This window comes from Mercenaria mercenaria, unplaced genomic scaffold (genome assembly GCF_021730395.1).
Source record: "Mercenaria mercenaria strain notata unplaced genomic scaffold, MADL_Memer_1 contig_2825, whole genome shotgun sequence".
Classification (NCBI taxonomy): Eukaryota; Metazoa; Mollusca; class Bivalvia; order Venerida; family Veneridae; genus Mercenaria; species Mercenaria mercenaria.
Window position 1 is genome coordinate 24,295 of NW_026460908.1, and position 14,748 is coordinate 39,042.

Genomic DNA, 14,748 nt, shown 5'->3' on the forward strand with positions numbered 1-14,748 from the left:
CCGTAGAACTGGATACTAAAATATTCTTAAAGAGTTGTTCCCCTTTAAAAAGGAATGCTATTTGTGAAGAAATAAAATTAAACAATTGTCAGAAACGATGTTTAACCAAGTTATGTAAAGTTTAATTATTGGTAAGTTGTTGCAAATGCATCAAAAAGGAGACATGTAACAGCTTTTTGAAAATGGTGAGTTTATAAAGGCGATGAACTGTCCAGAAGAGTGGCCCCTCCATACAGTCTGTCTATTACCGGAATCTAATAAGTGTATGTGAGTAAATTGACAATAGTTTTCTAGAATAATATAAATGCTTTATATGCTGTGTAAAATCCATATAAAACAATTCTTTAATTCTATGATTTGGTGATTTTCTAACTTTCTTTTCTCCGAAACATGGACCTAACTCTTAGGCTTATAATTATCAAACCAAAATGCAAGTTTTAAAACTGCGTGTGGCATCAGAGTTTATATATTCACAATCTGTATTGGTTGCGCAACCACAATAGTGAAAGGGAATTAATAACAACTTCTGAAATTTGCAGAATAAACAATCAAAGTAAAAACAAAAATAAATAAATCTACCACCAGTGAAAATCTAACAATAAGCGCTCAGTAGCAAACGTAAATGCAAAGGATCAGATGTTAAAGTTTTGAACAAATGAGCCGCATCATGAGGGAACCAACATAGTGCGTTTGCGACCAGCATGGATCTAGACCAGCCTGCGCATCTGTGCCGTCTAGTCAGGATCCATGCTGTTCGCTAATGGTTTCTCTAATTGCAGTAGGCTTTGAAAGCGAACAACATGGATCCTGACCAGACTGCACAGTTGCGCAGGCTGATCTGGATCCATGCTGGTCGCAAACGCACTATGCTGGTTTTACCATGGCGCGGCTCATATTACTTAACGAGAAACAGACTGACCACCTGTAACATTGACAATCTATGTAGTTTTACACGCTATTTGATAAAGATTAATAACAGATAGGCAGAAGGATATGGTCACATACATATATAGTTATATAGCTTTTTGTTTTTGACTATAATTATAAATATTTTGTTTGTAATACATATCTTTTATATCCGTAAACAGATGTAGTTCGTATATGTAGAGAGGTGAAGGAGGAAGAGATCCAGACAGAAAACTATCGTGTCGTTGTAAAATATGAGAGAGCAAAATCTTGTGTACTTCCGGAACGATGGAAAGATTTTAAGGTAATCAAATTTAATCAAATGCATAGTTTTTAACTTGAGAGAAAATATGTTTGGGTCAGAACCTCAAATGTCGTTGTCACAGCGACCGTAAGATTGAAGATACTTCTAATCAGTTACGCTTGAAATTTCAAATGATCTTAGTTGTTTCGACTTCACTCAGTCGAAGGTTCAAATCACAGTATACACGATATTTAAAAGCTCCAACAGGCCATTGCGTGGTCAAATTTACATACAGCATTTGTTTCATAGAACAGAAGTAACATAGAAGGAAAGGTAGAGAAAATGTATACTATTTTACTTTGTCCGTGTTTGTCTGCCCGTTGGTCCATTTGTCTGTTCGTCTGCTGTTTACATATGGTTGATTCTGCCATGTCATTTTTAAGTCATGAGACCATTTAAAGAAACCATGTTTATATATATATAATATTAAAATATAAGCATTTGTCCGCCAGTGTGTCTGTATGTTAGCCACTCAATGACAAAATATATGATGATACTATTTAATGCACAAAGACTTTTTTCAGGTAATACGACACTAAAATGTAATGAGGACATTTCTATTTTTCAGCAGAAGGAGCTGACATGTGACAAAAGTTGTTTTACTTATGTTTCGAATTAAACCTGTTGAATAAAAAAGAGGAAATGCTCTGCAAATCCTCAACTTCTATAATTATACTCAACTCTTGTTTAAATTATATATGAAGAAAACATCGTCTTCAAAGAAATGCATACTAGTAACTATAGTTTTAATACTGCGCACTCTTTGTTGAAACATTATTTTGTAGTGGTTAAACATCATAATCATAATTATAAGAATATATACTGGAGAATTTGTCTGACCAAAAACAACCGTAAATAATTTGTTTTCTAATATGGAAAAGAAAATATCTTTTGAGTATTGTACGTTTAATCAACCTGGCGGGGCGGAATTAATCTCTGACTTATGCAAAAAATGGTAATTTAAAAAACCGAGCAAAATAGATAGAGCAATATAATTGTTTAATTCAGTAGCCAACGAGTAAAATTGAGCGCTACATTGGTTATAATGTAAAGTAGATGGCCACTGAATAAGAAATCAGGTTGTCGAATATACTAACTATCCTGCGCAATAATGCGGTGGACCGTCGCAAAACTCCGCCCCGCCAGGTCGATTAAATCAGTTAATATGTAAAAATCGATAGGTGATAACACCATAATTACACAAAAGATACCGTAGCAAAATAAAAATCAGTTTCGCATATTTTTTTCTACACAGGAGCAACATATAGGACCAAAACTGCCTCCCAGGAGACCAGAGCAACAAAAGCCAACAGCGAGTAACCAACAACAGACATCACAGTATGCCTGGCCACCAGGACCCTATGGTGCTATGTCTGGATTTTATCAAAACATACCAGTGAATCCTCAGGGAGATGCAGATCGCATGCAAGATAGTGGTGATCAGAAAATGAAACAAGGTGGTATGCATCAAATGCATATGTATGCACAAGGACAGAAAGAACATGAACACCAGGAAGGTCATCCTTTAATTACGGATCCGCAACATAGTCCACAGCATAACTTTCAGTTTGGCCTTGCTGGTCATGGACAGTATCCGCCAGGTTTTCCTAGGTTTGCAATGCCTCCAATACCCCCAAATATTCAGTCTGACCGACATAATGCTCCAGGAGGACGAAACGTGCCATTTGGACATGGAATACATATGCCTGTACCTATGTTTATTGACCCTCAAACTGGCCAGATGCTCCCATTTCCTGGGCCAGGACTTTCTAAAAAAAGATACCAGCAAGCTGATATGGGAGGACATCGGCAGCATTCTACCAGAAAACCTTCACCGCACAATGGAGAAAAGTTCAAAGGCCAAACTCAAGGTTAGTGTGTGTTTACTCAGTCACCAACAGAAATGCCTAGCTCTGGTAAATTGTTTTGTTTCATATTTGATTGCTATATACATGCTACTCAGTTGTAAATAATGGAACATGTTATTTTATCAAAATTTAAGTCCTGGTCACCGGATGGCGTGTCATTGTGTAGGTTTAAACTGACCTAGGGATGGCAAGGCGCAATACTCGTGTTGTCCGCTGAATAATTTCCGTTGGTCATGCACAGTGGTATGTATAGTATTTCTAACAGGAAGATGTGTCACTAAAATACAGGCTTGATACAATATCATTTTACATTGCAATATGTTCCTTCTACATCCGACAAGAATAAGCTGAGTTTGAATATTACCATGTGACTATTACACCCAGCTTATTATTTTTTTCGTGCATACCTAAGGACGTAGCCTTTAAGGTTTGACACAGTTTTAATGAACGGAGCACGGAACATTTTGAATAACATTTTGTAAAACAGCAGAATCTGAATCGTGAATTTCTTCTCTATCTCTTTTTATCCTACCTTCATGCAAAATAAAGGCAAAAATCAAGGGGTCAGATAAATTTTGCTTTATCTGGTCAGTGACTAAATAAAGCTTGGCGGACTACTTTTTGGATTTTTTTTAAAACGACGCCATCTTGTTTTTGAGAATAACTGCTAAAAGACATATTTATGCAATTATTTTCATAAACGCGCTTTTATTAGGTATGTGAGACCATCACAAATGTATAGTGTATGCATACCGTACTTGCAATTACTACAAAAAGTTTTTATAACGGAAACGCACGGAGAAACGGAAAGTGACTCGTGTATAGCGTTTGTGCAGAATTTTAGCTTTCTACTCGTCAGTCTAGGAATATATTGCATCTGTAATGGAGTGTTATTGAATAAAATCATCGAGGAAACGGTTTGCCTATTCGTTTTGTCAAACGGCGATATGGCGTGTATATAAGTCTCGTCAATCGTTTGCTTGGTGAGGATGGGCAATCCGACATTCAACTGAACTTCGGACAAAACTTCACTTGGCAGCAAATTAAAATTATTCTTTAATGTTCAGCAGAACAGAGAAGTCAGACACAAAGCAGAACAAGGTTAGCCTTTGTTTTTCGGCTCTAATTTTATAATATTTTTATTTTAAAGACCTGTTTGTGTAATGGTGGGGCGTATTAATTTCTGTGCAAGACAGACTCAGATCTAGTTGGTGGTAAATTTTGAATTTTAATTAAAAAATGATTTAAGATCAGAAGGTAGGATAAATAGAACATTAGGTTACTGTCTTATAAATTTAAATTTATTAAGTTCGTCTACGAAAAAATAAAAGTCTCGGCAGAGCCTCGACTTTTATATTTTCTCCGACTCACTTAATAAATTTAAATTTATAAGACAGTAACCTAATATTCTCTATATCTTTCTCTCATCTTCTGTTGACGAAAATGCAGGTGCACGGAATTATGCATTTCTAACTAGAAGACGATGGTATGATGGTGAAAACGCGATGATACGATGGTGAAAACGCAATAGTATGATGATGATAAGGCGATGTAATGATGGTGAAAGTGAGATAATACGATGGTGATAACGCGATGGCACGATAGTGAAAACGCAATGATACGATGGTGAAAATGCAATGGCACGATAGTACTATGATGAAAAACGCGATTGAACGATGGTGAAAATGCAATTGTACGATGAAGAAAACGCGATATTACATCGACATATAACATCGTAACATCGCAACATCGCAAAAGTGCAATTGGGGTCGTAATTAATCTTAAGTTTACTCTCTAATTGCACTAATTGTTGCTCTTGTTATTTGTATTAAATTAGATTATCTCTTAACAACACAGAACATGGAACAATGAATGAAGAATCAGCTTATAACATAGAGGAACAAGATATGTCAGAAGAGACGCCAGCGAAAATAACGGTCAGCAAACTTCCATCAACTGTTGATGAACCCTTCTTAGAAATGTTTTTTGAGAATGTGAAAAAATTTGGCGATGGTATTACTGTTGTACATGTCGATTTGGATGAAGAAGATGCAAGTGCTATTGTGCAGTTTGATCAACCAGAAAGTAAATTTGTTTTATCTTCACTTCCAAGGTTGCATTAAGTTTCGTGTCATGTTTATTTGTTAAAGGTATAATATATGATGTGTATGTATAACGTACCATATACGATCAACGATGTTGGTTCGAACCTTATTTGGATGAAGAATTCTCTCATGTGAGGAAGCCATTGTGCTGGCTAACGGAAGTTTGTTGGTTCAAACCAGGTGCCTACCTGTAACTACAAAGCACGAGACTTCACCGCCGTGGGTTGGTAATATTGCTTGAGGTATAGAATTATGTCATGTGAAGAAGCTCTCAAGCTGGCTTTGAGTAGGTTGATGGTGTTACAAAAGTTTTCTCCTGTGCCTGAAACAATTCCCGCCGGGGCACGAAGGCCTTCACTTCTGGGTTAGAACCTTGCTGTGGGTGTAAAATACATTTATTTGATGTAGCCTTTCAGCAAGTTTCCATTCGGGTAATGTGCTGGGTTTTATGAACGTTTATGATGAAGTATATACATCTGTTAACATATTTGTTAAAATTGTTGTTTAGTCAGTTAAGTATAATATTTGGTATTTAACACTTTCAGGTGTTGATATCGTCCTTAATAAATGTCCAATTAAAATGATGGGGAAAGAAATTGAAGTGGTCGTATACAAGCCAAAGCCTTCTGTTCCACTGTGCACTATCGAAGTGACTGGTCCTCGCACTATAGTGTGTGAAGAAGAGCTAGAGGTATTGGAAATGTACTTTGGGAGTAAAAGACATTCCGGTGGAGGCGACATAGATGACATCAAATATGACTCTGAAATGAATATGGCCGTTATTACATTTGATAAAGCAGAAGGTACTGTTTGATAACATGGTTTATCATACCTTTCTTTTGCCTACAATGATACAATCCCATATATTTTGACTTTCAAAAACTGTTCAAACTTTCTAACATGTGACCAAGCGAAAGCGACTATCCGGTCATGTGACTGCGCTGATATTTTGAATGTCATATAACGGCAATAAACTGCTTCAGTTGTTTAGCTAAATGATTGCCTCCCTTTAATACGTGTAGAAGTGACATCACTATCCAATGTGTACACAGGTGATTACTGCGCTAAAGATGAAACTATTAATTTAAATGAAATAAAACATTTTTGAACATTTTTATAAATTTTGTTCAGTATAATAAAATAAATGTCATATGGCTGCGTGTGTGACATTGATATTGTACACCCTCGAAACAGAATGTCACCACTCGGCTTTCGCCTTGGGTGACATTCTGCCCTCGGGTTGACAATATCAATGTCACACACGCTGTCATATGATATTTATATATTATTAATATACTTTTCACCAATGAAGGAGTGACAATACAGCACAGAAGCTATATCTTGTGACACCATGTTCATCTGAAATAAGATTATGTTAAAAGTATAAAGTACAATTATGAGAACAGAACAGAACAGAACATACATTTATTTCCGATTTGTACAATAAGTACATCATCACAAATTACATAAATAATACAAATATATACAAAGTCACAATGGCAATATTAAGATATTCCTACAGATACTATTGAGAGGATGAACTGTAATTAATTATAAGTAATTGCAGTTCTATGAGATAATGCAAATTTTATATAACATGCTAAGTTTTTTATTGTATTCTTATTCATAGTATTCAACAGATCTATAAATTTACTAACGCTTGGTCTTACATAATAGAATCGTTTAATGTATTTTTTTCTAATATCATTATAAGAAGGACATATAAGTATGAAATGATATTCGTCTTCCAAATCATGTGTATTACAGTAAGTACAATAACGTTCATTCCTAACAACACTATTTATACCATATCTACCAGTATGAATACGTAGAGAGTGAGAAGACATTCTTATTTTACTGACAAAGACTCTTAAGTTACTAGGTAGTATATCTAGATATGCTTCATATGCAAAAGAGGCTTTAAGGCTTGTATACAAGGTTAAAACACCGTTATTCTCCTTGTCAACGTGCCAAGTTTGAATGAATGTATCTACAATTCTCTGTTTAAGAAGAAGTAAAAATGATTTACTATTTACAACAGCTGGATCATTCCAAACATAGTTAAAACCGTACTGACATAACAAATTCTTAACCTTAGTTAACCAGTTATTTTTACCATTATTACAATCATTTAGGCACATATTATACACTTCTTTGAGAATTATGTTGTCTGTTTCTAGTAGACGAAACCAGTACTTAATTATCTTAACATATCTTGCAATATACAATGGATAACGCCCTAGTTCGCCGTAAACGGCTGCATTTGAAGTTCTTATATTTACATTTAATATCTTTTTACAAAATTTCAAGTGCACCCTTTCAATTTCTTTAGATTTACTGTGGCCCCAAATCTCGGCTGCATAACTTAAAATAGACCCTACAAAGGAATCGAACAGCTGGCAAAGTAATTTTGGTTTCAATTTATATTTGTTACAATTGATCAATAAAACATTTAAAGCTTTCAAGGCTTTACCAACTAGTTGTTCTTGGTTTAATGCAAAATTACCCGTATAATTAAAAACAGTTCCCAAATAGTTAAAGTCATTAACAACTTCTATTTTCTTACCGTTATACAAAAACTCCTCAGAGCGCAATAAACCGCCTCTTTTTCTAATAACAACTACTTTAGTTTTATCTATATTAACATCAAGACTCCATTTGTTGCAATAACTATATAATAAATCTAAACTTCTGTTTATTTCATCAGGTGAATTTCCTAGTATAACCATATCATCTGCAAAAAGCAGTAGTATCAATATAATGTCATTTAATTCTAAACCACAAGTAGTATCCTGTTGTAAAAACAGCTCAAGGTCATCTATAAACAGAGTAAATAATATCGGCGAGATTACCTCCCCTTGTCGTAAGCCTACTGCATATTCAAAGAAATCCGAATATTTATTACATAATTTAATACAAGACTTGACTTTATTATACATATCCCTAACAATACGTAATAGTTTACCTCTGATACTAGTTTTATATAATTTCAGCCAAAGGGCATTTCTATATACACAATCAAAGGCCTTTTTAAAGTCAACAAATACACAATATAAACGCTTATTATCATTTATGTAATTCTGCACAATTGATGAAAGAATAAATAAAGCATCAATAGTAGATCTCCCTTTTCTAAATCCAAATTGAGCATCAGATAAAATACAATTTTCTTCACAATAATTACTTATTCTCTTATTCACAATAGAAGTAAAAATCTTTGATAGACAACTTACTAAAGTTATTCCCCGATAGTTATTTACATTGTTTTTATCTCCCTTTTTGTGAAGAGGAACGATTACTCCTTTACACCAATTTTCTGGAAAATAACCGCTATCAAGTATTTTATTAAATATATCACATAAATGAGACGACAAAATGTCTACTGACTCGATAAAATATTCATTTAATAAAAAGTCATTTCCAAATGCCTTACTTCTTTTCAGTAATTTCACAGCATCTACAATTTCATTAACAGATATTGGCTGATCTAAAATTTCATCAGCATCATCAGTACAATCAAAATCATGAGTACAAGAAAAATCTTCAGACTCCATATTCACATTCTGAAAAATATCATTTCCTAGCTCGGAAAAATATTTGAAAAAAGATTCAATAGAAAGGCTATTTTTGATAGTACTTTTCCTCTTAAAGTATTTCCAGAACAACTTTGGCTTAGAAAGTCTCAAGTTTTCAATTTCTTTTACTTGCTTAAAGTTATAACATCTACGCTTTTTCTTAACCATAGTTTTGTATCTAGACTTTAACAAGCATAGTATCTCCCTATGCGTTGTAGATTTGTAAGTGTTATAATTAGACAAAGCCTCAATATACAGCTGCCTAGAGCGTTCACATTCATGATCAAACCATGGTTTATGTTTTACAATATTTGTATCACTAAATGAAACATTTTTATTTACTGTAGTATCCTTCCGAAACAAAGGATCCGCAACATCATGCAAAACTGACGTAAAGTCGGTCAACATATTATCAATTGATATATGAGACTGAATGAATCATTATGACTTGGTGTATCATCTGAATAAACATTTGTTTCGACATTGTAATTTCGTTTATTGGACAAAATTAAATGATCTTCTCTCATTTTAAGTTAGATATATAGCATTTATATTTAGCCATACTAATCTTCTGTAGAAGCCTTTAGTGTATTAACTAAAGGAAACCGGTACATAGTGCCGAACAGTTTATCGGACATTATTTTACTATCCGTCCGTCCGTCTCATTTTCCTGGGTACTTAAATTTTCATAAATACAATGATCCTATATTCCGACGATATTGTACAAACAGTATTGCACTATACATACAAAAGTTTGGATTAAAATTTACTTATATAAAATGTTACAGTTATTGATTTCATATAAGATTTTAAAATATTTAAATGTATTTAATTTTGACAATATTTCATTTTGAAATTGTGGGAAATATGCAGAAATGTGAGAAATCATATTAAAGGGAAGTAATTCTGAAAAAAAAATACACCAACAATATTTTAACAGGGTTCATATGACACATGACTTTATAGTAAAATATATTACAGACTGGATTCTGGAGATCAAGGTTGTCTTTTGAAGTGTGACACTGACCTTAAAACTAGTGGTCTAGGAATTGCGCATTACACATTGTCTTCCTATGGAAAACATTGTCTCACGTAACATAAAAATCCCTTAATAGATGACAGAGCTATGGACCACACAGGGAAAACGGTATCGACAACCGACAACCGACTCTGCCCTTGACGTTTAAGTTAGGAATAAGGGTGTTGTGCAAGGCATGTTTTCTTATTATGGTGAACTTTTGTACTCGAGGTAATATTGAAATCCTTTAATGTATGACGTTGTTAAGGACCAGAAAAAAACTCTATATGTTTACATTTGTGCAAAAGTAATATTGAAACACCTTCATTGATTATCCAGCTCCAGAGCGGACAGGAGAAAAGTCCTGATAACATGTGACCTACAAGTATGACATTGACCTTTGAACTAGGGACTATGCATGACATACTGTCTTATCAAGAGGAATATTTGTTTCATGTAATATTTAAATACCGTTTTGCATGACAAAGTTATAGACTGGACCGGACAGGAAGGAAACCTATAGACATTTTATTTCATTGTTTGACCTTGACATTTGCGTAAGGGATCTGGGTGTTGTGCATGACTCGTTGTCTAATTATTTGAAACATTTATACCAAGTAATATTGTAATCCTTTGGTGGATGACACAGTTCCGGACCGGACACGAAAATGACACTGTTCATGCCACGTTAGCATCTGACTGCCAAGTGTTATCCAGAAGTTTAAACTAAGGTCTGGAAATGATGCATGAAACATCGTTTTTTTTTTATATGAGGTACATTTGTACTAAGTAGGATTAAGATCCCTTCATGGTGAGTTACAGAGCGGACAGGGAAAAGCTCTGTTGACATTTGACCTCCAAGTTTGACAATCATCTTTCAGCTATGCGGCCCGAGTTTTGCGCATGGCACGTCATCTCATCATAGATTTTATGTGTGTGTCAAGAAATTCAATTACCTTGACAGAGTTATGGACCGGACATATTATTTCGGACGGAAGAAATGACGGATAGACGGACGGAAAAGCGCAAACCTATAGTCCCGGAAAACGGTTTTCAACCACTAGGTGACTAATTATCGTCGAAGCCATTTTCTCAAGTATTTATAACGTATTTACAACGTTTAACAACTTAAACAAATAGTTAATTTAAGTTCTGTCATTTGGCTTTTACTATTTGAAGTAATTATATTTTGTCGAATATTCAAACAGTGAAAAAATTCGTATTGAACGAATATTTGTTATCATGTCGAAGTTTTACCATGAAATATAAAATAAGAACGTAGAACGAGTAGCACCGAGTGTCAGTATAACTCTGTAGTCAATGCATTTAACAAGAGGCTATCTCTTTTAACTCTTAATTGTTGTACATTTTAAATTTGTTTAATGAGGTGAAGATTTGTAATGTTCAATCGGCAAAGCCGTGTGTAATAACACAGAATATTAACCATTCAGCCCGCCCGCTTAACTCAGTAGGTAGAGCGTTGGTCTACGGATCGTGGGGTCGCGAGTTCGATCCTCGGGCGGGGCGCATGTTCTCCGTGACTATTTGATAAACGACATTGTGTCTGAAATCATTAGTCCTTCACCTCTGATTCATGTGGGGAAGTTGGCAGTTACTTGCGGAGAACAGGTTTGTACTGGTACAGAATTCAGGAACACTAGTTAGGTTAACTGCCCGCCGTTACATGACTGAAATACTGTTGAAAAACGGCGTTAAACCCAATACAAACAAACAAACAAATTAACCATTCAAACTCTCAACTTCATGGAAGACATAGTAAGTTTGCTTTCGTCACCGGTCTGACCGTCGTTCGTACACCACGACTCTCCTATAAGAATGATACTCATATTTCTAAACTTGTGCAAATTATATCGATCTCAATATTTAACCTTGAGTAAATATTTATTTGACAAAATTGCAGAGAATGTCTTGAGAAAAATATTAATTCTACCACTGTCTTTTATTGAAATTAAGAGAATGCTCCATATAAGACAAAGAATTTATGGCTGGTCTTCCACATATTCTAGAGATCTATCATGGTCCTATATCTAACCTTTTATGGATATGCAGCTTACGTTTTTAAATTGTTGTTTCGCGAACATAAGGTATTGTTTTGTAATATGAAAACTACCATTATCTGTTATTCAATTTCTAGACGCTCAGAACGTAGTAGAAAGAGGAAATCATATTATAAAGAAAGAAAAACTGAATGTTAGTCTGCATAGTCCTACTGGACAGCCCAAAAAGGCATACAAAACAGAAGAAGCTACAGAAAACAAGCCAGATAAACCAAGAACAATCAAAGTAAAAGGTGTGGACAAATCTACATCTAGAGATACTGTGGAGTTTTACTTTGAAAATCCAAGGCGGTCGGGAGGTGGAGAAATCGTAAACATCAGAAGTGATGTAGAGGAACGGGATGTTCTCTATATCACATTTAAAAACAAACAGGGTATATCTATATTAGTATTAGCTAAACAACTCCTTACAGAAGTTGGTTTATCTATAATGGAAGACTTTATCATAAAATCTTTTAAGTTTGTTATTATAGAACATTAAAGTAATGGACAAGTACTCTAGATATGTACGCTATCCTTTGAAGAAGAGTGGTTATTTTTAGAAAATGGTTTCCGTTAACCATTATGTTATTTTCCCACACGGGTCGTCATGAGAGAAAGCCATGCAGATGGCTGGTTTTACTTAGATTACCTAGATGTCATAAACTGGTTTAGTATAGTAATAATGAAACTAAAACAAGTCTCTGACAATAACTGGAAACTGTTAAGGCTAACTGACGAGAAATGTCAAAATATTAGTAAGCAGATGGCCCCTTACGTTTTGTAAAGTCCAAAACAGAAAATGTCATATTTTGTAACCTTGGAAAGGATTTCTTTCTGTTTTTGCCATCTAGTTTGGCAAATCAATGAGGGACAAGTGATTTGAAGTCAGCGACCATAACCACTCAGCCACGGAGGCCCCCAAAATAAATAGATATTATCCAAGAAAAAAATAACCGTTTTACCGAATAAATGCTTAACAATCGGCAGAAATAGGTAATATAACATATCAATGCTTTCATAAACTTTAAAGATTTAAGACATTTTTGGTCAGATGAAAGCCATTTTGTTGCGAAAGGGGTTGAAGGTTGCGATTTAAGCTAATAGATGTCCATTTGATAAACAGACTTACGTAGTGGAAACATATTTTATTAACTGCCAAAAAGCTCTTGATTGTCAAATAAAAAATAGCATTATGGTCCATGATTCTAAAATTTAATAATCCTATTGAAGTCATATTTTGTCTTATATTTTTTACTCTTAATGTGTGTAATGATGCATTTACAGACGCTATTAAAGTAGTGGAAAGAGGCCATCACAAAGTGGACGGCAAAGAGCTGAGTGTTTCGCTGTATGTGACTCCAACACTGCCACCGACTTATGAGAACAAGATTCTTATCAAAGGATTAAAATCAGACACAACACATGATTGTTTGTACAACTTCATACAAGCAAAGACAGGATATAAACCAGATTCCATATTCTGGCATGCAGAACAAGAAGATGTTGTCATGGTTACCTTTAGTGACAACCAAGGTATTCTCCTTACATAAGATTTGTTTGAAGAATTAACTACGGATATATCCTTGTTGTACCTGTAAATTCAATAGTTCAAACAAACGAGAATCTAAAACTCCTCACGCTTTAAAAATTACAGTTTTCTTAATGAATATAGTCATGATGCAAATGTTTACAATAAAAGCATTTAATAGAATTGAAATTGTGATAGACATTTGCAAATTAAGATGAATTAAGTGGATCGTAAAAACCTTGGGCGATCAAATTTCCGAGGGAGGCATTTTGAAATAATTTTATCATATTCTGTCGAAACTTTTTGTGTAAAATGGTGCCGACGTGAAAATGTTGATCCAAATGCATTATCATCTTGGAAACGTAATATTTTTAAAATTGTCGATTCCAGTATTAAATTTTATAAAACAAATGAGCACCTACTTCCACCTAAGCCCAAGCTCACTTTAAGACATCTGAAAAAAGAAATCCAAGAATTTCATTCTAAATATGTTTTAGTTCCAGCAGACAAGGTGGCTAACAATATTATCATTATTTGACGCTTACATTATATAAATGTTTTAAGGAACGAACTAAATAGTACCAAAACTTATGCACTGAGTAATTCTGATGAACAACGATTGATCACTGTTCACAGCACTGAAGTTTCCAGTTTGAAAGTTAGCATAGATGACCAGCAAATAAGATTTCCTACTATGTACTGGATTCCAAAATTACATAAACAGCCATATAAAGCTCGTTTTATCACTAATTCAAGCTCCTGTACCACCACAAATATTTCCAAGTTATTAACATCATGCCTTACTGCTGTTAAACCCCACGTGAAAAGATATTGTGACAAAGTATTCGAAAACTCTGGTAAAAATTATTTTGGTTGGTAAAAAGTTCTGGCGAAATCCTGGATAGATTTAGAATTAAAAATTACAAGGTGTAATCAGTCAGTACTTACGATTTTTCCACACTTTATACAACTTTACCTCATAACTTAATAAATGAAAAACTTACTGCCCTAATTCAAAAGACTTTTGCCAGGGTAAATGCTACTTTTCTCGCTTGCAATTTCGATAAAGCATTTTTTACTAGTTGCATTGTAAATGCTACTTTTCTCGCTTGCAATTTCGATAAAGCATTTTTTACTAATTGCATTGTAAAGAATTTTACTATGTGGACCTTTGACGAAGTAAAGCCCTTTCCTTTTTATTGAACAACATTTACGTCAGGTTTGGGAATGCAGTTTTCAGACAAGTAATTGGTATTCCCATGGGTACAAATTGTGCACCCCTTGATGCAGATGTTTTGTTTTGTTTGTTATGAAAGAGATTTTATGTTGAGCCTTTCTCAAGATACACAGGCAGACATTATAACTGCATTTGATAATACATCAC

The 14,748-nt window shown here is 34.3% G+C and overlaps 1 protein-coding gene across 1 annotated transcript in view; it reads left to right on the plus strand.

The window, feature by feature from the left end:
- Nucleotides 1–202: 202 nt before the first annotated feature.
- The window catches only part of LOC128552466 (protein mono-ADP-ribosyltransferase PARP14-like), a gene marked incomplete at its 3' end in the record, with an annotated part of 48,428 nt that continues 33,882 nt past the window's right edge, over nucleotides 203–14,748 (plus strand). The window contains exons 1-7 of the mRNA XM_053533505.1: nucleotides 203–263; nucleotides 1,089–1,210; nucleotides 2,466–3,081; nucleotides 4,936–5,163; nucleotides 5,729–5,986; nucleotides 11,932–12,228; nucleotides 13,121–13,369. Of these exons, the coding sequence (XP_053389480.1) occupies nucleotides 203–263; nucleotides 1,089–1,210; nucleotides 2,466–3,081; nucleotides 4,936–5,163; nucleotides 5,729–5,986; nucleotides 11,932–12,228; nucleotides 13,121–13,369 (1,831 nt within the window). The remainder of the gene's footprint in view (nucleotides 264–1,088; nucleotides 1,211–2,465; nucleotides 3,082–4,935; nucleotides 5,164–5,728; nucleotides 5,987–11,931; nucleotides 12,229–13,120; nucleotides 13,370–14,748) is intronic.